This window comes from Hipposideros armiger, unplaced genomic scaffold (assembly GCF_001890085.2).
Source record: "Hipposideros armiger isolate ML-2016 unplaced genomic scaffold, ASM189008v1 scaffold_157, whole genome shotgun sequence".
NCBI lineage: Eukaryota > Metazoa > Chordata > Mammalia > Chiroptera > Hipposideridae > Hipposideros > Hipposideros armiger.
This window is the reverse complement of record NW_017731507.1, coordinates 2,567,826-2,591,375: the sequence shown is the minus strand read 5'-3', so window position 1 is coordinate 2,591,375 and position 23,550 is coordinate 2,567,826. Positions and strand designations below refer to the sequence as shown.

At 48.3% G+C, this 23,550-nt stretch overlaps 1 protein-coding gene across 1 annotated transcript; it reads right to left on the bottom strand.

Moving 5' to 3' along the window:
* Window positions 1-11,071: 11,071 nt before the first annotated feature.
* NDRG1 (N-myc downstream regulated 1) lies at window positions 11,072-23,058 on the bottom strand. Its single transcript, XM_019651305.1, has 7 exons — window positions 22,923-23,058; window positions 21,274-21,330; window positions 20,398-20,449; window positions 19,191-19,238; window positions 18,192-18,227; window positions 15,573-15,624; window positions 11,072-13,014 (listed from the first exon to the last, which is right to left on the bottom strand). Exons 1-7 carry the CDS (start codon window positions 23,030-23,032, stop codon window positions 12,773-12,775), a joined length of 597 nt encoding a protein of 198 aa, XP_019506850.1. The 5' UTR covers window positions 23,033-23,058; the 3' UTR covers window positions 11,072-12,772.
* Between the last annotated feature and the right edge of the window lie 492 nt (window positions 23,059-23,550).

The window sequence follows — 23,550 nt, the reverse complement described above, 5'->3', positions numbered from 1 at the left end:
TTGGGTCCTGCTGAGTGGAACTCTAATAGGCAGTTCTGACCACAGCACGCCAAAGTATCTCTGATTCCAAAGAATTTTGCACCTCAAGGTCACCAAACATTTGCCAAGTGAGGTGAATGGTTGTTCGGTTTTGATTTTTCATGGAAAATAGTATCCATCAATCTGGGCATTATTGATGTTAAGTTTCTCTTCACCCCTGCACTGTGAAGGGTACAGACACACTGGGTTCATTCCAGTCAGAAATGCAATTTGATAAATGTTATTCTTGTTCACGAAAAAGTCCCCAGTCCGTACTCCAGGGACAGAGCAAAATCAGCAAATTTCCAGAAGGAGCAGTTCACCCTAGCTCCGAATCTGCTGCTGACCGACAGGACATCAGGGAATTGGCCAGGCTCTCCCTCAAATCTATATTCTCTTCCTGCCTGGGGGCTCATGGAAGTTGGTAGAGTTCCTGGGAAAGCTTCTCTGACTCCTGAGAGTGCTGTCCTGGGACATTCCTCTGCATTTAGGGGGCCCCAAAAGGATACCCAAGCCAGACCCACCTGAAATAACCAAGAGGTCCAGGCTGGGTGTGAGTCAAACCAAGAAGCGGGTCCGTCTGCATCAGCCTGGAGTGGCAAGGGTCATGGGCCCAGGACATGATGTCTTGTGCTGCCTCAGTGACCCATTTCACAGACTTTGGGTCTGCTGACCCAAACAACCCAGTTTTGGTGTGAAGACAGAGGTTTACCAGTTGTCTAGAAACAGAAATATATTTAAAAGGGATTAAAAGCCAAAGGGGGTTGATGCTAAAAGGAAGAGAAAGTTGTCACTAGTGGAAAAGAGGCTGGTATTTATTTTATTAGCAAAATATAAATCTTTACTGTTACAATGCTTGTATTTAGCACCTTCTATGTGCCATTGTTCTCAGTGCTCACGATTGCGTTGAAAAGTGCCCATTATTATTTCTGTCTCACAAATGTGAACTCGAAGCTCAGATAGGTAAGAAAATTGGACCAAAGTCACCCAGCTGGAAAGTGAAGGAGTCGGGATTCAAATCTAGGTTGGATTGACTTGATATTTTTTTCCCCAACTTTTAAAACTTCTAAACGTGTCAGAGCAGGAAAACATGTCAGAATAAGGGACGTGCGGCTCTCATTTTCTGCTCTTTTTAACTGTCTCTCTAGCTCCTTTTACAAGAGAAGAGTATCTGACTTCCAGATCATTTAGGTGCCTGAGCATCCAAAAAAATATGGCGTAGACAAAAATCCATGAATCCCATCAGATCCTCCGCTCCTTCAAATCAGAAGCCGCGCTCACCGTACATTTAAAAGATGGTTTTGTTTACCCAACGCTGCATAGCGAATGATGTGCAGTTATTCATAAGGCATTCTGTGTGGGGTGCAGAGGGATTCCTAAACAGGAAAAATAGGACAGGCCCACGCCTGCAAGTACTGTGGCTTCCTGAATGCCTAACCCAATGCAAGTCACGCAGTGGTGCCCAATATGGAGCTGATGAATCAAAGAAATGGTGTATGGGTTCCTACTTTTATTCATCAGCTCTCTTCTTCCAAAGGATCTAATTTTTATCAGCTGAATCTTACTTTACGTGCCAGAGGAAAAGAGACAATATTTCAAGAAATGTATATTTTTATTGGAAAAAAAACACAAAAATTCTGTGTGAAGAGAATTTACCCCATGAATAATCTCTTCTGTAAGTCTGTGTGGACTGTGTTAGATTTTCTTAGAGTGAAACCACCTGCCTTCTACAAATGAAAAGGACTACACAATCACTAACCCCATTTAAACTCAGAGGAAACCCAACAGCCAGGTTCCTACTGAACGGACATCCCGATTTGGGAAACGGAGCAGAGCCTCCCAGATCATAGGAATCCTGGTTGGAGGAATTGGGGACTATCCTGGGAATGGGTGGGATGAGGTGGCCAGAAGGTCCCAGTTAGTATTTCTTTCTAGTAATGGACCTGGCCTACGCGGGTCCCAGAAGGAAAGTCTCAGATCCACGTGCTGAAGTCATGGGGATGAAAATTTGGGCCCAATGTAAGGACGTGGTCAGAATTACCCTGCAATCGGATGACCTACTTCAATAAAGGCTAAGAATGACAATCTTAATAAAACAAACAAACAAACAAACAAAAAACCTGTCCCTTTATCAAGTGATTACTTAGGGCCAAGCACTATGCTGTCTTTTAAATGATCTTACTAACTATCACAGCGATTTGGAGTAAGGCTCTCTTCCCTATTTTATAAGTGGAAAATCTGAGACTCAGAGAGACTAAGACATCAGCCAAAAAAAGAAAACAAATGCTGAAGCCCAAATCCTGGTGTATTCCACTCTGCCCTGCTCTTGGGGAGACCTCCAGGCCGAGCGTGAGTGACCCCCTGTCGGAGCGTCACAGTGGCTGGGGCTTTGAGTCAATCAGATAGATTACCTCCCCAGTCCCTTGTAACTCCATGTTCTGGGATGAGGGCAAGGTACACTCAGAATCAGCGAACCTTTAGTGAAGAAACTCACGTTAGTGCCCAGAGTGGGTTTCTCTGGGGTGCTTAGGTGGGGGACAGGGAGGGAGACCCGAATTTGCCAAACCACGCATTCTTGCGAAGACTTATCATAAGCATTTGATGAACCTTACTGCGTGCCAGGCCTGTGCTCGGTGCTGGGCTGCCCTATCTTATTTAAAATGCATCCTTGTTATTTCCCCACTTTAGAGATAAGACTGTTAAGGTTCACAGAAGTTCAGTCATGAGCTCAGCGTCTTGCCAGCTCATGAACTGTAGACCAGGATCTCAAACCAAGGTTTGCCTGACACCTGAGCCATTGCTCCTGACGCGAAGCCTGCCCCCCAAGTCAAATGGTACAAGAGAAGCTTTGCCAACCAGAGCTGCGATTCTAACTTTGAAAGGGATTTGAAGAGTGATCAAAGGAAGTCGACTCCGGTGATATGACAGCCTGTGATCTCATTAACATTGTACTATGTCTACATAGGGATTGAAGGGACGTAATGCGGCCTGTGACTATTATATTGAATTAGCTCAGTGCTTTTTAAGGACTTATCTTGATCCACGGTAACTGCGATGATAACCAGTCCTGCACAGCTGGGACTCATGAATAATCAGGATGGTCAACTGTGCTATCTACACATATACGTGTGTGTATATTTATATATGTATGTATATATCTATTTTCAAACTGTGACTTCATATTTAAGTATTCCTACTGCCATTTTTGTAAGTGACTAAAAAAAAAAAATACATACACAAAAAAAATGTCTTGGAATTTCCCAACAGAGGGAAAATAGCACTTGGGCAATTTGTCATGTTTTACAACATTCCTCGTTTTTCTCATGATTTGTGTTGCATGAACATGTTTGTTAAAGTGAAGGGTTTGCATTGCTCACATTCCCTGTTTATAGCTTTTCTCCGTCAAGCAATAAATCATCAGCAAAGTGACTTACTGAATTCAGTGGGTTTTCTTGTATATTCAGTTATTATGAGGCAGTGATGGAGCCCCGAGCACTAAAATGCAGATGGTAGAAATTAGATCCCAGCTATTTTATATATGGCAATAAAAATAGCTACAAGTTCAGAGATGCACTTAGAAATAGGAATTCTGGCATTCAGAAAAAGCCAGTGCAACAAATGTGTCCTGGCTGGAAGACCCCTCACCTCACATAAATGTAAAATGGAGATTTTAGCATGCATTCATTCATTCGCTCACTCATTTCTTCAGTGCCTTTCTATATCACCACCTAGACTTGGGTACCTGAGGTCAAGGACTGTGACCGCATCCCCTGAGCTGAGCACAGCACCTGGCACATGTTGGGAACTGGGTAAGCAGGGGTTGGATGGGTGGAGAGAGGGATGGGTAGAGGAGTAGCTACTGCCGGCTGCCTTAGGAACCAAGGGGAGTAAAAATATGTATAAGGGAGGCTGCGTCATATAATGGAAACAGTTCTGATTGGGGAAGTCGAGTGGATTTATATACTTTATTCCTTACTGGAAGTCCTCACTTCACTCATCCTAGCCTCAGCTTCCTCAGCTGTGCAATATAGAAAATGATAGTGCCTGGCTTGTGGCAGTGATGATGTAATGAGGAAAACGCATGCTGCATGCCGAGTTTTGGACAAGACCTTGGCCGTGGTGAGCAGTTCACAAGCACAGCCGAGTCTCAGTTTCCTCATGAAACAGGGGGAATCAGCAAGGCTGTAGGATGAACTGGAGTCAGTGCATGAGTCTGTATATTTTACTCACTTGTTCTTATTTCAAAATCACAGCTACAAAGCAAAAGTCACCAATACTCCGCTGAAAGCTTTTTTACTTTAATCGTATGTTGCTTGATCCCTTAACTTTTTGATTTTTAGGTTTTCATTTGATGCGGTCATTTGATTAAACACTCAGCTTCCTTAAGGCCAGAAGGGTGTCATATTTTACTGGGTCTCCCAAATCAGTGTACTATGTAGCGTATGTTCAGCTGTATGAACAGATGTACTGATGGCCAGCTAGAATAAATGAACTGAAGGACACATCCGATGTCTTTCAGCTAAATCCCATCACCCACTACCCTTTAAAGCACATTATGTGGGCGGCTGGTTAGTTCAGTTGGTTAGAGTGCAGCACTCATAACATCAAGGTTACCAGTTCGATCCCCACATGGGCCACTGAGCTGTGCCCTCCACAACTAGATTGAAACAACTACTTGGCTTGGAGCTGATGAGTCCTGGAAAAACACTGTTCCCCGATAAAAGTTAAAAATAAATACATTAATTAATCTAAAAGCCACAAACCCTAGCTTCATAGTATAGTAGTAGTGTTGTAGTCAACTCCTAAATACTGTTCCTTCCAAAAAATCAAAAATAAAAAAAAACACATTATGCCTTTATAATAAAGATCAAAGGTAGAATTGATTCCAGTAAAAAAATAACTGCTACATGAATTGTTTCCAAAAATACCTCTGTCCTGAAGCATACTATTTTTTATTTGTTTTCAAAACTGGACGTTACATGAATTCCTTAGAATGAATGATACCAGGTGGTTGAAGTTTTGGCAAAATGAGAGTAGGTGTGTTAAAAAAGAAACAGACCCAAAATGGAGCCACCTGTGCAAAGCCCCACCAACATTTAATACATAGCTAATTATAGTTTCTCCCTCTCTCAGGGGTAGAATTTTAAACCAATGAGTCTGGAATTTCCTGGTCAGCATTAGTGAATTACGTAATATGCCTGATAAGGCCCTGTGACTCCCCCAAGGGATGGTGACCTGGCTTGAAATGATCTTTTCTTTTAACTTTCCTGTCCCACCCTCTTTCTGCCTATAAAAACCTTCCATCTTGTACCACTCCTTGGAGTCCCCTCGTACCTGCTAGATGGGGTGCTGCCCGATTCACAAATCACTGAATAAAGCCACTTAAATCTTCAAATTTACTCGGCTGAATTTTGTTCTTTAACAGAATGACATGGCCAGCGCACTTTATTATGAAGGTAAAAAAGCATAGAGCAGAGATGCTAGTGCTCTCCATCGCCCCCACTGATGAAATGAAAGGCAAAAGCATCGGGTGTGTTCAGAGGTCCAAGTCCTAGCCAAGCCTGGGTTCTTTTCAACTAAAGGACAGAGCAAAAATGACTTCTAAGGAGATGAAAAGGCTGGCACCAAGCTCACGTACGGTTCCCTCTATTATATTCTGTAGAGAATATTTCCAGATCTGCATGGTAAACGTGAATGCTCTTGTCTTTCACACAGTACGAATATAGTGGGTTTCTTAGTCCATCCCATAAAAAGGGAGAGGAAGCTTCTAGAAGCAGGGTTATTAATAGCAGTGAGAACAGGTCAGCTTGCCTGCAAGGGAGGAGACAAAAGCATTGAGAACCAGATAGAAACTATGATAAAAGCAGGTCACTGGTCAGGGTGGAACTATTTAATGGAGGGACAAACATCCCTGCAGGCAATAAAAGCCTTCTGGGCATCTGCAGTGGTAGAACCGGGAATTAACTGATGTTCTACAGTCCCCAGACATCAATAGGTGCTTGCATTAGTTGCCTGCTCGGTGAACTGTTTTTAAAGGCAGGAGGGATGTAATCCATTTTAGAAATGGCTGGACAAGCCACTTAATCTCTTGAGCCTTGGATGTCTTATCTAGGAAGCAAGGATAACTCGGTTGCCCAGATAAAGAGAAAAGACAGATAACAGGTGCTACATATTACTATTATTAGAGGAAGTGTTTATTTAACAAAAACCTCGGGCAGGCGGAGTTGCATGATGGTTAAGAACTCGCTTGGGATGCCAAAGGGCCCCGGTTCGGATCCCACATATGAGGGCCAGTGACACTGCCCTCTACAGCTAAGATGCTGAACAGCAGCTCAACCTGGAGCTGGGCTGCCGTGAGTCGCTGGCGACGGCGTAGGCTGCAGCCCCTGTGGCAGTGGGTTGCCATGGGCTACCGTGTGTAGCCAGCAGCCAGCGTGAGCGGCCAGCAGCCGCAGTGAGCGGCCGTCCAGAAGCCGGCGACTGATCTGCCTCACACGGGAAGAGCGCAATGATGGTGTCAACTTGGGCCAGTGAAGCAACGTCCTCCACAACTAGACTGAAGAACAAAAGGACAGCAACTTGTCTGTTCCCCTTCCCCCAACTCCCCAGCGCTGTTCCCATCCCCCCAATCCAATAAAAAAAAAACCTTTAAAAAAAACAAAACAAAAACCTCTTATTACCGTATTTCCCCATATATACATAAGATGCCCCCATGTATAAGACGCACCTTAATTTCAGGGCCCGAAATTTGAAAAAATATGTATTACATAAAGTTATTGAACTCCAGTTTTATTCATCATAAAATTCATAAGACTCCTCATCACTGTCAAATGCAAGTAAAAAAATCTGCAACCACTGTATAAGACGCACCCAGTTTTTAGACCCCAAATTTTTCGAAAAAGAATGTGTCTTATACATGGGGAAGTATGGTATGTGCTGGACACTTGTGCAGGCCCTGGGCAGACAAAAGAAATGCTAGTGATGGGAAAAAGCAAACGTAAGGTGGTGCACCTTAGCAATGCAGAATATACTACTGAGTCCATCGCTGCAGGGTGCTGTTGTCACATGGTCAGTGCTTCCCGGAGAGGGAGGGGCATTCAGAAAACACTTCTCAGAGTAGAGATGAGAAAGGGCCTATTTTGCCACAGGGAGTTTGACTGTCAATGGGTTTAATTCCGCAAAGAACATAGCAATTCACCTGCCACAGCTACACCAATTACTGGGAGCCCCTGCTGCCTGTAAGTGGGAGAGAGGGTGAGAGTAGAGTGAACTCAGTCACAACTGATTGGCTAGCAAGTGGACAACTGAGGACCAATTAGATTCTTCCCCTTAAGGAGCACAAAGACCTGATTGGTTCTGGGTCCAAGAATGGAAGGTCTTGTAGCCTTCGGGTTAGGACCGCCATTGTGTTTTGGAGATGCAGGGAAGGCTGACCTGAGAACGATGCTGATTGGCTGGCGAGGACCCCTCCTTAATCCCGTCTCCAACTCGATAAAGCCACGCTTCACTTTCTGCCCTTGGGTTCCCTGTGGGACACAGTTGAAAGGTTTCCATGCAGCCTGGGAAGCCCAAGACAAATATGTACTAGAACTAGATGGATTGTGGCTGCGTGTAGGAATCAATCCAATGACTCAAACTGAGGCTGTGTCTGAGAAGGGGCCATGAGCAAGGTGGCAGGCAGATGGGGGCCTCGGCTGTCCCTACAGATCCTGCAGGTGCTGGATCTCAATATACACTTGGTTTCCCAGCTGAGACCCATGTGTCAGGGCATCGAAACCAAAACAAGCAGCTAGAACAGAAATAGATCCCCAGCTGGCGAAAGAGCCTCTCCCCATAGCGTCTCTAAATAGCATCCCACACCTGCAACCACCTATAACAATGCACACCCTTGGTGGAAGTCTGAACTCCAGGGAGCTGACGGTGACAAGTCCAGTGGGTCCCTGTCTGTACCACCCCCTCCCTAAAAGCTGATATATGCACCCACTGCTCTGATGATGACTTTCTGGCTCTTTCATCACCTGCCTTTCTTTATTCTGACTCTCGCACAGAAAAGGCACTTACTGAGAATGTTAAATAAGTATGAGCCTACGTGCCCCTTCCCCAGCACCGGAAGTGGGGCTTCTGAACCTGGGGTTCTCAGACCAAGAATCCACAGATAGAATTCAGGGGCCACGTACTTGGATGGGGGAAAAAATGCATCTTTGTGTTTACTATACTAACCTCCAATTGCAATGTGGCATTTTCCTATCTCAATGTAGGCAGCAAATCCTAATATCACCAGTTATGACACCACATGGTTTTTGTAGCACGATTGTGGCATATGTCCAAGATATTATGCTCATCGTTACTTCGAAATTATATTGAGGCCTGCCTCCTTCACATTACTATTTAACTTATTAAGAAGTACATTTTACTACGGCATACGGCTGTAACACTTGGACAGTTCTACTTCACTCTAAGTGGTTTCTTTTGTAATCTTATACATCTTATTGTTCGCATCTAAAACTCTTCCTGCCACGCACAGCATACACAGTCACCTACCCGGGTCTGTGTCATAGGTTTCTCACAGAGGCACCCACTTTCCATCCTGCGTGCTGGTGTGTCCACACTGGCCCCTCAGCTGGGAACGCCTTCTCCCCCTTCTATGCTGAGCTAACTCCTCGTTATTCCAAATCTGTTTCCTAAACAAGAGGGCACAGCCGCTTGCTGCCCTGTGACTCAGACCTTGAAAGTGTTTATAGTTAATTGCACACGCCAAGACGCTTTTCAAGGCAAGTAAAGAAAACCAATATAAATAGCATGATTGCTGTGGAAGAAGGTGGTGGCAGTCTGAAGCGTGGATCTTGCTTTGAAAGGAGTATGGGAAAGCAGACAAGGTAACTGGGCAGTGGAGAAACCTGGCAAACTCGCCCTGAGCCAGGTGATCAAGGTTAAGCTCGTCAGTGATAGGTCACGGCAGCCCGTCCCGCTGACACAGCATAATGTGATGAGAACGGCACTTCACCTCTGTGGCCTTTCTTCATCCCAAAGACTCAAAACTCCAATTGAACCATGAGAAAACATCATCTGGATTTCAATTGGGGGACAGTCTACAAAATTCCTGACCAGTGCTCCTCAAGATGGTCAAGGTCATCAAAATTAAGTGTGAGAAGCTGTTATAGACCAGACGAAGCTAAGGAGGCATGATGGCATGTACTGTGGTGTCCTGGAGGGGACAGAAAAAGGACAACAGGAAAAAAACTAATGGAACCCCAGTCAAGTATGGTGCTTGGTTAATAATAATGTATCAACCTTGATTTCGTAATTGTGACCTATGTACCATAATAACGTAAAATGTTACTAAGAGGAACTGGGTGTGGGGTATAGGGAGCTCTCTGTACTATCTTTGCAACTGTTTTGTTCATTTTAAACTAATCTTAGATTACGTTTAAATAGAGGGCTGGCCGAGTGGCGCGTTGGTTGACAGTTGGCTTGGGACACCAGCTCTGGGTGGCAGGGCTCCGGTTCAGATGCCACATGTGGGCCGGTGATGCTGTGCCCTCGACAGCTAAGATGGTGAACAACACATCGACCTGGAGCTGGACTGCCATGAGTCACTGGCAACGGTGTAGGCTGCAGTGGGGCTGGCCGGCAACGGGCGTGAGCTTTCCTGAGCCACCGTCCAATGGCTGGCGAGTGACTGACTCACCTGGGAGGAGCACAATGATAAATGCAACATGGGCCAGTGAAGCCACGTCCTCCATGGCTGGACTGGAGAACAGGGGGACAGCAGCTTGTCTGTCCCCCTCCCCCAATTCCCCAATAAAATCTTAAAAAAAAAAAAAAAGTTTAGGGGCCGGCTGAGTGGCGCGATGGTTAAGAACTGGCTTGGGAGACCAGAGGGCCCCGGTTCGGATCCCACGTATGAGGGCCAGTGACACTGCCCTCCACAGCTAAGAGGCTGAACAACAGCTCAACCTGGAGCTGGGCTGCTGTGAGTCGCCAGCGACGGCATAGGCTGCAGCCCCTGTGGCAGTGGGTTGCCATGGGCTACCGTGTGTAGCCAGCAGCCAGCGTGAGCGGCCATCCAGAAGCCGGCGACTGATCTGCCTCGCCCGGGAAGAGCGCAATGATGGTGCCAACATGGGCCAGTGAAGCAATGTCCTCCACAACTAGACTGAAGAACAAAACGACAGCAAATTGTCTGTTCCCTTTCCCCCAATTCCCCAGTGCTGTTCCCATCCCCCCAATTCCCCAATAAAAATCTTTAAAAAAAAAAAGAATGCTTAAAAAAAAAAGTTTAAACAGAAATGGGAGGTTATACTAAAACCTACTGTGCTTACATTTTTTTTTCCAGTAGAAACAAGCATTACAGTGATTGTCATTGGGTATGAGAAAAGGGGTAGTCTGTCTACATACATTTCTATAACAAAAATAAAGTGTAAAAAAAAGATATTTCCCTGTAATTATAGGTTGAAGAGCTTTATCCCGTTGTCACTGTGCTGTCCGAGCTACTAGGCACTTGAAATGGGGCCGATCTAAATTGAGATGTGGTGTGATGTAAAATACACACTGGTTTTCTTAATATGAAGAAAAAGAATGTGGGGAGGCTGGTGGCTCAGTTGGTTAGAGCACAAGCTCTGAGCAACAGGGTTGCTGGTTCGATCCCCACATGGGCCGGTGAGCTGTGCCCCCCGCAACTAAGTTGAAGGACAACAACTTCAAGCTGATGGGTCATGGGAAAAACACACTGTTCCCCAATAAAGTTTAAAAAAAAATCATGCTATTAAAAAAAAGAAAAAAGACTGATTCTATGTTGAAATGGTCCCATTTTGGGATACGTTGGGTTAAATGAAATGCATAATTAAAATTAATTTCACTGGTTTCTATCTTAATGAGGCTACTAGGAAATCTGAAGTTACATCTCTGGCTCACATTATATTTGTATTGGGCACCGATCCTCTAAAACAAAGGTAAGGGGCATGTGGCAGGAGGCCCCAGGTAAGGACAGACCCGTCCCTATACTGCAATGCCACACGCACGATCTCTCAGTAGAACGAAAGACACAAGCCACTGCAAAGTTACAAATTTATTGGTCTGGAAATAAATACAAATATCTCATTAAGAAACTCCTCTGGAAAGACTTGTCCACAACAGTTTCCTGTCTCGATTCAGCTACTCCTGCCCTGATCCCTGACCTTTCTGCACAATGTCAGGGGGAGCATCTCAGGGAGTCCGTGGCAGGTCAGCTGAGTCATTACCCCTCAAGCTCCTGAGAAGGCTTGACTACACACCCTTCTACCAACTCTAAGGTCCCAGAAACCACTAGGTCCCAGCAGCTGATTCACAATGTTCCATTCACTCTGATCGAACTTCCTATAAGATCCATGGTTAGCCAAAATGAAAAATCGAAAGGCAGTAGTACAGGAACTTGACAGCAAGGCTGACGTTGCCCCCAAATGTCAGTGGTGCCGCCCCATTCAGAGAAAGGAGGTTAGAGGGGCGGGGGTGGGGGGTAGGGAAAGAAAGAGCATGGAATACACATTCCAGAATCCTTATATATTCTCAGCCACCACGCCCCACCTGAATCCCCACCCTGTACAAGAGCAAACAGTTCTATCTGAAGATGCAGGAATGCTACCTGGTCAGGAATGTTGGGCCATCAAGCTCAGATTCAACCCCAGCTGTCAAAGATTGGACGCTGGATTTAACACAATCATGGATGATTCCTGGGAGCCAGGATGGGATCAGCTAAAATCACAACTGCACTGGATCCCCTCAGGACCACAGGGATCTCTTACATCAAGTACCCAAACCCCACCCCCACCCAACAACCCTGCCCCCCACCACTGCAAGGAGCCGCATCACAGCCGGGTACAGCTGTTCGGAATGTACCTCCATTGTAAGGAAAGCAACTACCCATCTAAGTGATCTTCCCCAGGAATGAAACAATCCCTCATTTGTGTATTTGGGTTGGGAGACAGGGGCTGTGGAGAAAGAGGCAGAGAGCAGAGCCAAAGCCTTAAATCCGCGATACCAAATGTTTGCCGAGACCATGTCTTTGCAAAGCCAGCTTTTGTTGCCAGCTTTTGTGTCCATTAAAAAAAAAAAAAAAAAGCCAGAAAGGCAGGCTTGTATGCTTCGGCATTACCAAGGGCACACGTGCACCAACTTTAAAACCCATTTCAAGTTAACTGCGTGGATTTGCTTTTCCAAGTTCCTCTCGTCTCCACATACCTTCCACCTTTCTCCTGCTTCCCGTCTTACCTAGTAAAAAGAGTAACCCATGATTCACTGCTCTCGTCCTCCCCACATCAGACATGAGGGTTGTTTCCAGAAACAAAACGGTCAGTTTTTCTTTAGTTGGAGAGGAAACAGGAAGTAGGTGGGCCGGGCTTCCGACAAAATGCCCCTTGGAACCAGGATGCCCAGGTCAGCCTAAGGCTTGGATTTATTAAGTGTTGGCTGCCGTGTTTCTTGTTTTTGACAGTCTGGCGTCTCTGAGGGCTGGTGAGAGAGTGGCCACTAGGCCACCTGTTCATGGAAACAAGATACCGAGATGCTTCTTTTTCTTTGGCCCACCTGCCCTGCCCTGGGGAAGGGCGCCCTCGACAAACCCCATCTTACTTTGTCATCACCAGAGCTCACTCTTACAAAACAAGCTTTGGGTTAATACCGAGTTACGTGCGGCGTGGCAGGCAGGGGGGGAGGGGCTGGAGGAGAGGGCAGTGGCAGCAACCCCAGAGTCCAGAGGGCGGCTGTCCACGCGGGCCGCCTAGCAGAACACCTCCATGGACTTCGGCCCAGCGCTGTTCCCACTGGCACCGGAGTTGGGGGTGATGTCCAGGCGGGCGCCCTCGCTGGTGTGGGAGCGGCTGCGGTTGCCCTCGCTGGTGTGAGAGCGGCTCCGGTTGCCCTCGCTGGTGTGGGAACGGCTCCGAGAACCCTCCAGCGATGTGACGCTGGAGCCCGAGGCTGTGCGGGAACGCATCAGGCGGGTCATGCTGGCAGAGGGCACTGGGGACAGAGGAGAGACCAGTGAAGGGATGGGCAGAAGCAATGGTGCCTTCTCTGTGCCCGACCTGGCTGAGCACCTATGCGTCCCAGCCATGCTCACGGTAATCCAGCTATCAGGCTCCTCATCGTCCCTGTATCCACTCACAGAGGTGGACAGCGAGGCCCAGGTGGGGTGAGGACTTGCTGCACTCACACAGTGGCTAGAACCCAGAGCTGGTCTCCATCCCTGCTCCGCCAAATCCCTGCCTGGCACAGGTGGGAAAACCGAGGCCACACAGCACGTTGGTGGCACAGCCATAGTGTTGTCTCTTTCTGAGGAGCCTGTGGGCTCCCAGGAACTATCAAGGGCACTGTCCATTCTTTGGGGTTTAAAATGCCCTTGCACGTGGCAGGTGGCTGATAAAGTAGGATGAAGACAAAATGGTCCCCCAAGCTGTATTGGGTTGACTAGTGTCTTCCCAAAATTCACATGCACTGGGACCTCAGAATGTAGCCTTATTTGGGAAGGGTCTTTGCAGATGTATTAAGTTAAGATGAAGTCACAGTGGAGTAGGGTGACCTCTAATGCAGTGGTTGGTGTCCTTACAAGAAGAGAACACACAGAGAAGACTGTGTGGAGATGGAGGCAGAGATCTGAGTGATACAGCTACAAGCCAACTAACACCAAAGGCTGCCACTGATACCAGAAGCTGGGAAGAGGCAAGGAGGGAATCTTCTAGAACCTTCGGAGGGGGCACAGCGCTGCCCTCTTCCTGATTTTGGACCTCTAGCCACTAGGAGCGCAGTCCTGTGAGAGGGTCCATTTCTATTTTTTTAAGCCACCCCGTTTGTGGGGATTCGTGTCACTGCAGTCACAGTGACAATACATCAGCTAATTGAAGCCTCGCTGCAAAGGCCACATTGAATAACGGACGCCACACACCATGGCAGCTGAACTATACTCAGACACGTAGGGTGACATCATTCATGCAGTGGGGACATGGCTGGCTTTCTGAGGCGGGCTCTCACACAGAGAATTAATCACTGCTGTACTGAATTCCATTCTCAACTATAGGACGGTGTCATGGATGCAAAGGGCTAGGCCTGCCTGGTCTGCCATCTTGAGTACACGCTCAGTAAATGATCACTTTCTTTCCCTTTGGTTGGTGCCTCTGGGACTCAAGCTCTTCCTGCTGTCTTCCCCTTAACCTGCAGGATCCTTCAGCTGATGTGGGGGAATAAATAAGGCCTGCCTTTCGCTTCCTTTCTCCCCAAAATACACTTTCAAAGCAGAAGTCCACACCCAGGGGAGGCCAAGGCACATGAGTTGAGAGTCACGCCCTGGTCGATAGACGCGGGCTGTCCAGCGGCTGTGTTGTCACTGCCTTTGCTCGCACACTTTCCCGCAGGGAAAGCAGCTCGAGAGACAGAAGAGCCACAGGCGGATGACTCCTGTTGGAAGAGGGCCCTTGGGGACACGGATCCTGCCCAAAGTGTATAAATCAGGCCCATCCACTCCAGGCCTTGCTAGAAATTAAACATGGCTGAGGGCAATTTTAAGACTGTGGTCTGTTTATCAAGCACACCGTTACTATTTTAAATGACCAAAGAGTTTAAGTCTCAAAAAAAAAAAAAGTGAAAGAGATTGGAAGTACAGAGACTTCCTAGTTAAGATGGGCACATAAATGATAATTCTAAGACATACACAGAAAGAGCCAAAAGAACCACATTCGGGCCAGAACCATGGCTGACATTATCAGCAAGTGCCAACTGTGGCCGATACCCAACAGAGTGCTTCAGCTTGGCATTGTCTGTCCAGGTCATGGGACTGTATTTCTGAAAAAGGGCTGTGTCTAATGATAAACTATAACTATAACACAAGCAGCAGCAAGTTCTTCAATTATGCTGCTGTTTATCCTTCAACTCCCAAATCGAATGATTTAGTGAAGACGCCCTCTGTCTGGAATATAAGCAACTTTATCACCCACTTACTCTGAGCTTTACAGCTCTCAAAGAATTCTCACAGATCCCCACTCTGCTCTTTGCTTAATCTCTAAAGCCTCAGTTCCATCGTTTGTAAAATAAGGATAAGAGTATTTCATAGGATTATTGCGATGGTTAAATGAGAAAAAAATAAAGGATTTATTAATAATCTTTCAGCATCACCATCAACCATCATCATCACCATCACCACCATCATCATCACCATCATCACCATCATCATTACAACTAGAAGTCTTTTAGGAAAGCATGTAATCAAAATTTAAAAGATTTGTCCTACACAACTAGACTGAAGAACAAAAGGACGGCAACTTGTCTGTTCCCCTTCCCCGATTCCCCAACGCTGTTCCCCTCCCACAATTTCCCAATAAAATCTTAAAAAAAAAAAAATTAAAAGATTTCCATGATTTCATTGTTTGTTGTCTCCATGGTGCTTAAAGGGACAGTCCTCACCCAAATCTAAAAATATTCCCAGGTGTGAATACAGAGTGCTCATTCAAACCCGGTTCAGGGCATCGCATTCCCAGTTCCCACACTTGCCCCTCAGCCCAGCACCTGCTGGGAAAGGCCATACTTACTGTATCCCATGCCCTGCACGAAGTACTTGAAGGCCTCGGCAAGCTTGGCTGGCTGCAAGAGAAAAGGAGGGACAGTGCAGTCAGTCGCCGGAGGTCTAGATCCTGAATGGCCATACAGCACTGTGCACGTGGTCACCTTCATGAAAGAGCAAAGCCCAAGAGAGAAGGCCACCATGTGTTGATAGGACAATACACAAAAGTAAATGAAAGATTATGGAGTCATTATAGAGACTGAAATTAGCTCTGGCTGCAGAGAAAACGTTTAAATTCATTTTGGAGCTGAGGGAGCTTGGTCAAGTTACATGACTTGGCTGAGCCAATTTCTGCATCTGTAAGATATGGACAGAGTGCCACACCTACTTCTGAGAGTTTCTATGAAGATTACATTAGATTAAGTGATGTGTCCAAAGAAGCATCTACGATGAAACGGTGTCAACATCATATGCCACTCACTGTGCTAAGAGCTTTTTGCAGCATTATCTCATTTTTTCCTGACAACAACCTTACAAGGTTCGCACCATTTTCATAGACATTTCATAGCTGAGCAGACTTGGAGAGATAAATAACCCACCCAAGGTCCTACAGTTAATCAGTGCTGGGTCCTGCAGGTTAACCCAGGGATTTCCAAACCCCGTGCTCTCAGGCAGTTCACTTTCAGCCTCCACAGCAGGCTGGCTGGCTGGATGGAAGGAAGGAAGGATGGTGGGTGGATAGACAGATGGAAAGGAAAAGAAAGTAGGTGAGTAGGTGGGTGGGTGGGTGGATGGGTAGATGGATGGATGGAAAGAAATGGAAAGAAGGCTAGATGAATGGACAGATAGATAGCTAGACAGATAAATCAATTAATCAATCAACTGGGCTACTTTGAGTGAAATGAGTTGGGAATGCTGAGAACAACATCCACGTCTACCACTTATTCTCAAACATTCAATTTAAACTCGGAGTGAAGGCTCAAGTAAAGGCCATGTTCACAGTCTAACTCCAACCCTCAAATGCGTTGTTGCCCTGGGTGTATTCTCCTCTATCTCATTTCTCCCTAAGAAATCATCAGCGGAAGCAGTGTCCCCACCCACCTCGACCCACTCCTGCTACTATTCTGCAAAGGGCCAAATGACATTTAAAAGGGAGGCTGTGACCAAATTGCCCTCTGGGGTTTGTGTGACAATGGTAAGAAAGTGACAAGAGTTGCCAGTTGGGGCTGCGGAGAGCCAGGAAGGTCTGTGTTCAATGAGGCAACAAGACTGGGAAGGCAATACCTGGGCCCCATTTCAGCTCTCCCAGGAGACCATGGGCCGCCTCTCCCATCTCTTAGCCTCACTTTCCTCTTGTGCGACACTCTTGATAAAACGCGGGCTCTTCTATCTCTAAGGAGTGTTGCAAGGATCAAATGGAACGAAGGGTGGGGACACCCTTTGGTAAACATATGCCCAACCTGTGAGGGAAGGAGGCAGATTACACAGCAATGGGTCCTCCCTGGGCTCGTCTCCTGGAAGCCTGGGCTAGTTCAGCTCCATCATGACATTTAAACCATGTTTCAGTTATGGCTAGGGTTAGGTCTGTTCTCATTTCAAGTAGAGAAAAGGAAGAAAGGAAGGGAGGGAGGTGGAAGGAAACATGGTGGCCCCTCTCCCCAGCCAACCTAAGGAAGGCCCTGGCGTCACACAGCCTTGGCAGGAGTCTTAGAAGCAGGCTGGATGGGTCAGTGGCTCCATCAGTAACGTGCAGGTAACTCACAATCGCATCTGAGCAGGGCTCTACTGGGAGCCCATCTGTTCCCCCGGGTGACTGGGACATCCCATTTTTCTCTGGCTACTCCCAGCTATTAAATGGGCAAAACACCAGGGCAGATAAAATGTGGAAAATATCTTTGTTCTTTTCTAGTGGGAGCAGAGGCCAGCCCCGTGAAAACAGGCACAGAGAGGCTAAAGGGAGCCACCAAAGGCCACTGTGTCTACATTTCTGTGCAGAGTTTGGAGTAAAATCCTGCAGTGAGATGGGACGCACAGCAACCAGCTAAGACCCAGTACCCGCCTGATGGAGAAACCTACTGCTCAGGTTGTCCCCAGGCCCACTTGGCCTCTTCTTCAGACGCCCGGTGACACACTTCACTACCCCACACGGAAGACTGTTTTCTACCAAGAGCTTGGCCCAGCTGCTAAGATTTTAGTCTGTGCCCAGGTGGACCTCAATGCCATCAACCACTCACTGGGGGACTGAAAGCCAACTCTCCCTTTGCTATCAGACAACCTTTGAAATTGGCAGGGCCACATGAAACTGATCAAAGAACGGACCCCTTCCACACCGAGAGCTCTCTGTAGCACCACGTGGCGGGCCTGTGGTTTTGGGAGTTAGGCACACCTAGATCTGGTCCATGATCACCAAGCTGTGTCCACTGCACAGACCCCTGCACCCCTGTGGGCCCCAGTATCATCTACACCATAGGGGTTTTTGGGGGATCAAATGAGTCCTCGTGTGCAAGCACCATTTATAAACAGTAACATGCCCACAAAGTGCCATCAGATGTCACAGCCAGGGGGACGAGCAGGCAGTGAGGGAAAAGGCAGTAAGAGGACAGAGGTACATCCCGCCACCAGGGGAGTGGTGACAGGTGGGACCCACCTGGGAGATCTGCGGGAGGCCACCACAATCCGCCATCTGGAAGAGAGGGAAGCCGGTTAGTGCCATACACCTCAGCTGAGGCGATCCTCACTCTAAATCAGCTCCCAGTGGGTGCCCACCCTGCCCACTGCCCTGCCCTGCAGAGGGGGCACTGGGCATATGGCGGGTGGGGAAACACCCAATCTCACCTAGCAAGGCTGCTTTCACTACTATCTGGCTCAGCACCGAGCTGTGTTTTCTTGGCAACCATGGCTTGTAGCTTCTGATATGCCAGGTACTCTGCTAGCCCTGGCAGATCATTTCACTCTGTTGCCCCAAGAACCCTGGAAGGTATGACTGTCCCATTTGAGAGGCAGGAACTGGGTCAGACAGAGCTTGAGGAACTTGCAAGGTTCCCCCAGGGTCTGTCTGACTAGAAAGCGTTCACTCTACTAGGCCCTGTACACACATTCTCTCTATAGATTCCCTCAGACGGAAACTGCTAGACTCAAGACCTCAGGCCACACGGGCTCCTGACTGCCCGCCCTTGGTAAATGTGGTACCTCCCCAAGTTCCTACTAGAGCACCAAACCTAAAGCCATCAGTCCTTAGCTAAAGCCACTCCAGGTACGTGTGGGCATTTACCCAGAAGTGGAGACGAGCAGTGCCCAGGTTCGGGAGAACCGGGCAGCAGGACGGGGAGGGGGTGAGGATGGCTTTGGGAGGAGTTAGTGAGAGTGGGTAAGGCCGGGTATCCTACAGCCCAGTCTCAAGGTCAGATCCCAAGGGCTCAGGCTGCAGCCTACAGACTCCTGGGGTCCCAGAGAGGGACCCGCTCATCTTTGCAGCCTTGAGTTACCAGCCAGCTCCCGATAGATGTTTGTGAGCCGACGCATTAAATAATTATTTCTGTGGTTTCTGACCACCAGTTCTTCCTCCACCAGGCACAATTCAGGTGTACAGAAAACATAGGAGCTACTCAGAAAGAAGGAAGGTAAACTCTCATCATTTCCCCTGTACCTTGAGGAGAGTGGTCTTTGTTGGGTCCAATTTAGAGTTGCACTCCACCTGGATGAGGAAAGGGAGGAGAGGTCTGTTAATTTTCTTCCTAGAGCTAACATCATAACCTTGCTCCCTTCCCCGCCACCGTCATCAGAAGCCCCAGTGTTCCTTGTGGCATAAAAGAAAGAACACGGGCTTTGGGATTAAACAGATGTGGCTTAAAACCCCAGCCCTGCTATTACTAGCTGTGTGACCTTGGGAAAAATCTTTGAGCCTCAGTTTCCTCTTCAATAAAATGGGGATAATGTCTTTTTAAATGGGTTGTTATACCTCAAATGCAGAAGATGTTCTAGAAATATTTGCCAAATGAATGGCCAGTGATTGTACAGGTTCAACGTCGCCAGTCCCAACAACTATTCTTCATATGAAATCACCTCCATCAAGCTGGAGTCTCTCTTCAGTTTGTCAATGACCCTCTTAAAAGTGCACATAGAACTAGGCAGAGTACCAGCTTGCAATCTGTGACATTGAAAGTGCTGACAGCGGAACCAGCATCCTGCTTGGTGTGAACAATATATCTCTGTGGCTGCATCCTATGATTAGTGCCAGTGGGTTAGATCACAAGACACTCAACATTCACTAAGTCAACCACTTACTAAAATAAACATTTGCAGATCCCGCTCTGCAGCCCCCAGCACAGGCAGGTAACCACTGTAGGACTCTGCTTAATAGCCCGAGTCTCCCATGTCCCCAGCTATGGGGACATGGGAAAGGCAGAGTCTTTGCTTAGCCTCCACAATGTCACAGGAGGGACTTAAGGGGTGAAAGGAGCCAGAAAGCCTTGCTTAAGCCCAGCTCCCAGGTGCCGCTTGTCCTGCCAGACAATCAAGCACCAACCAGGTCTCCCAAATGGGAGGACAGCGTCTTGGCCAGGAAGCCGCGTGGAAAACACACTCAGAAAAAAGCCAACGGGAGGCAGCTGGACAGCAAGGGGGCCGGGAGAGGAGACGAGGACCCACTGCCAAGCAACCGGGGCTGCTAGTCACCCGGGGAAAAGGCTGGTGGCCGAGCCCTCTGCCCAAAGGCCAATGTGGCATTTAGAAGACATCACCTGCCCTGATGGAGGCAGAGGAGGGGACGAAGGTGGGCAGGGAAACTCTGGACAAAGCCAACCAGGTTGCACTGCTGCATTAAGCACACAACCCAGGGGTTGATTTGTACATACCACAGCATCCACGGCAGGAGAACTGTCCCCGACCACCAACAAGGCAGGACACCTGGGGTCAGGGAAAGAAGCGAGGGTGAACACAGGTTCCCTTACAGATGCTCCCATTCCCAGGCCGGCCTCGGTGCTAAGACCACTTATTTTGGTTTCCCCAGACCCTGTGCTGTTTTTACTTCATCTTCCCTCCATCCTCTGCTTTGTTCTTAGGATAAAACGGGTTGGTGGTCATTGACACCGTAGTAGGAATTTCAGCCAGAGAATGTGTATGTCCTGGTGTTTTTATTTTTAAAGCACCCTCTCCTCAAGGGAGGATGAGTAGAGCTTTGTCAGCAATCAAGATGAGGAACAAAAAGATCATGCCTGATGAAGGAAAGGCCATGTGCCAAGGCCAGGAGTCAAATAATACGAGTCACTCAAGGAACTATACAATGACACAGTCGCTTACTAGCGGAACACAGGTGGTTGTATCCAAGACTGTCTTTTCCACCTAGTTTTATAGAGCATTTCGGTGGGTCCTGTGCCTTAGTCATCTCCAGGCTCTGCGGGGTACAGCGAACACAGAATTTGACATATAGTAGGTGCTTAATAAAGGCTGTCCAAAGTGTGGTCAGCATTCCTTTCCTGAGATCCAAGGCTCCAACCTAGGCTTTTGGGGCCACCCTGGGAACCGGGCACCTGCCCAGGGAGATGACAAGTGAGATTGGGCAGTACCCAGCCCCCTGGATAGGCCACACCCCGTACTCGCTGATTTGATATCCTAGCACATGCGGGGCCGTCCTACCGAACTGAAAGAAGGCCCTGCCTGCACGCGGGAGCGAGGCTAACCAGACTGGAGCGAGGCTAACCAGATGGTGAGGGGGAGAAAAAGCAACTCACTGCAGGGTGCCTGTGTGCAAGCCGGCCATCGGTCGTTCAATCTCCAGGTCCCGCCGGCTGCAGACAACAGAAGCACCGTTACATCAGCAGACCCTCCCCTGGATGAAGCCCCCTCCCACTGAGCCCAGCCCGGGAATTCCTGCCATCCGCTGTTCTAGCAAACCACCCACACGTCAGCCTGTGCAAAGTCACGTGGCTTTCAGGACACCACACCCTCTTGGGCTCCACACAGGTGGTTTCAGGGACATTTCCCATGGAGCCCACCTCATGGTCCCTAACGTTTTGTTTTTGTTTGTTTGGTTTTTTTAAAATTTTTCCTTTTAACTGGAGTACAAATCATGTCCTCCACCACAGGGGGTCCCCACTTCCCGTGTCCCTTTCAGGGCCCCCACCTGACCAATGGACGGCCCCCCAAATGGTCTCAGCCTCTACCCTTAATCTGAGTCTCACTCCTGCCCCCATCTCCGGGTCTATATAGTAACCAAAATGGTCTCTAGAATTCAGACCTGATGGTTTCAAACCCTGCAGTGGTTTCCCACTGTAGTCTGGTGCGGCCCCGTGTCTGCCCAGCCACCCCACAACTCTCCCCTGCACATACACACCCAGACTCTTGCTGCCTGGCAGCTCCCAACACGAGACACCCTTTTCCAGCTCATAGCCTGGAGCCAGACGGGCTGTATTTCAATCATATTCCTCAGCTTCTTGGCTGTGTGTCCTTGGGCAGACTGCTGAGCCTCTCTGTGCCTTCATTTCCATAGCAGGAAATGATGGTGATGATAGCACCCTCCTCCCAGGGTTTTTGGGAGGAAGCGGCTGGCGCCTATGTTCTCCATGAGGGCAAAGCAGTGTGTGGGGTTTGGGGGGGAGTTGCTAGTCCCCTCCATGTGCCTGCTGCCCAGTAGGCAGCCTGACCCACTCTAATCCTCAGCAAGTGTCTGCTGGACACATGAACTGCTCAGCCTCTGTGTCTTGAGTCACACACTGGGGACAGTACTGCTCCCTCCCTCACTGAGAGGCTGGGAGGAGGACAAGAGTAAACGAGCACTGGACTTTCTTACTGACACTAAAGTACTCCATGAAGTCACATCATTAACATGGGAGGAGAGAGTGACAGGGCCCATGGGCTTTGTCAGAGGCGCTGAGCTGTCCCCTCCCCTAGCTGAGCTCCAGACCGGCACCTAGTTATGGGTAAGAGGGCTGCACCCCTGCCAACGGCTGTGTGCGGGTGTTCCTTTTCTGGGGAATAACTCAGCCTCCTCCCAGCAGCCTCCCTGGGTTCCTCTCATCCCCCCAGTGCTATGCTTTTCTCTCTTACTCTCCCCGTATCTGCCCCTTCCTGTGGTCAGCCATGGGCGCAGGTACGTACTCATGACCCTTTGAGAGCATGACTGCATCCCACTCGTGTCTGCATCCCCAGTGGTCTGAACTGGTAGCTCAGTTCCTTGCAAAGCGTTCTAAGCTCCAGGAGGCACCTTGCTTCCTGGATGCCCTTGGGGTAGCCCCATCCTAATACTCTATTTGCTCAAATTCTGGGGTTGGGTCTTCTACTGATATTATGATCTCCCTCGCCTCTCCCTCACCCCTTGTTCTAGGCCTACGAGGGGAGCCTGACATAAATGGCGGTCGCATGGCCGTGCAACAGCCGGTACCTATTGTAGGCGTTGATGAACAGGTGCAGGTTGCCGGGGTTCATGTCATTCACGATGTGCTGGCGGTAGGTGTGGACCACCTCCACGTTGTTCTGCATCTCCTCCTGCATTTAGAGAGGGAAACGTCCTTCCTTGGCACTGTGTCCCTGGGCCGGTCACAACCCTCTCCATGCTCCAGGTTATTCAGGGACAAAGTGAAGATAATGATGCCTGATCCACAGGACTGCTATGCAGCCTAAGGAAACCTTCAGGAAAGCAGAAGCCACTCCCCAGACACAGGCTGACGTCTGATTCTCAGCTAGCAGCACCAAGGAACACAAACCGGGCTGGGCAGCGCACACCCTTCTGGGCTCATGACTCTAGAGTCTGGATTTGACGTCAGTCCTCCTGGCTCTGGAGTGTGACTCTGCAGGGGCTCAGAACGAGCCACCCCAAGATGTGCCTCAGTGGGATGTGGCCTATTTTGGACTAAAAGCCACCAAGACCCAGCAGGCTTGAGAGAAACTTCTATTTCTCACCCCTCCCTTAATTATCTGGAAGAATTTAAATTAGGAGCTTGGCCCATGATAAGAATTATCACCGGAAATGATTTTTTTACCTACCTAGAGAGCAAGGCAAACTAATAATT

Bases quoted from the DNA above. Each gene is read 5' to 3' on its own strand.
- NDRG1 (XM_019651305.1), bottom strand. From the start codon at position 23,032: ATGCAGGAGGAGATGCAGAACAACGTGGAGGTGGTCCACACCTACCGC. The intron at 21,331-22,922 runs GTACCGGCTGTT...TGTTGTCTGCAG, and splicing joins TTCATCAACGCCTACAATAG to CCGGCGGGACCTGGAGATTG. The intron at 19,239-20,397 runs GTATGTACAAAT...TTCCTCATCCAG, and splicing joins CTCCTGCCGTGGATGCTGTG to GTGGAGTGCAACTCTAAATT.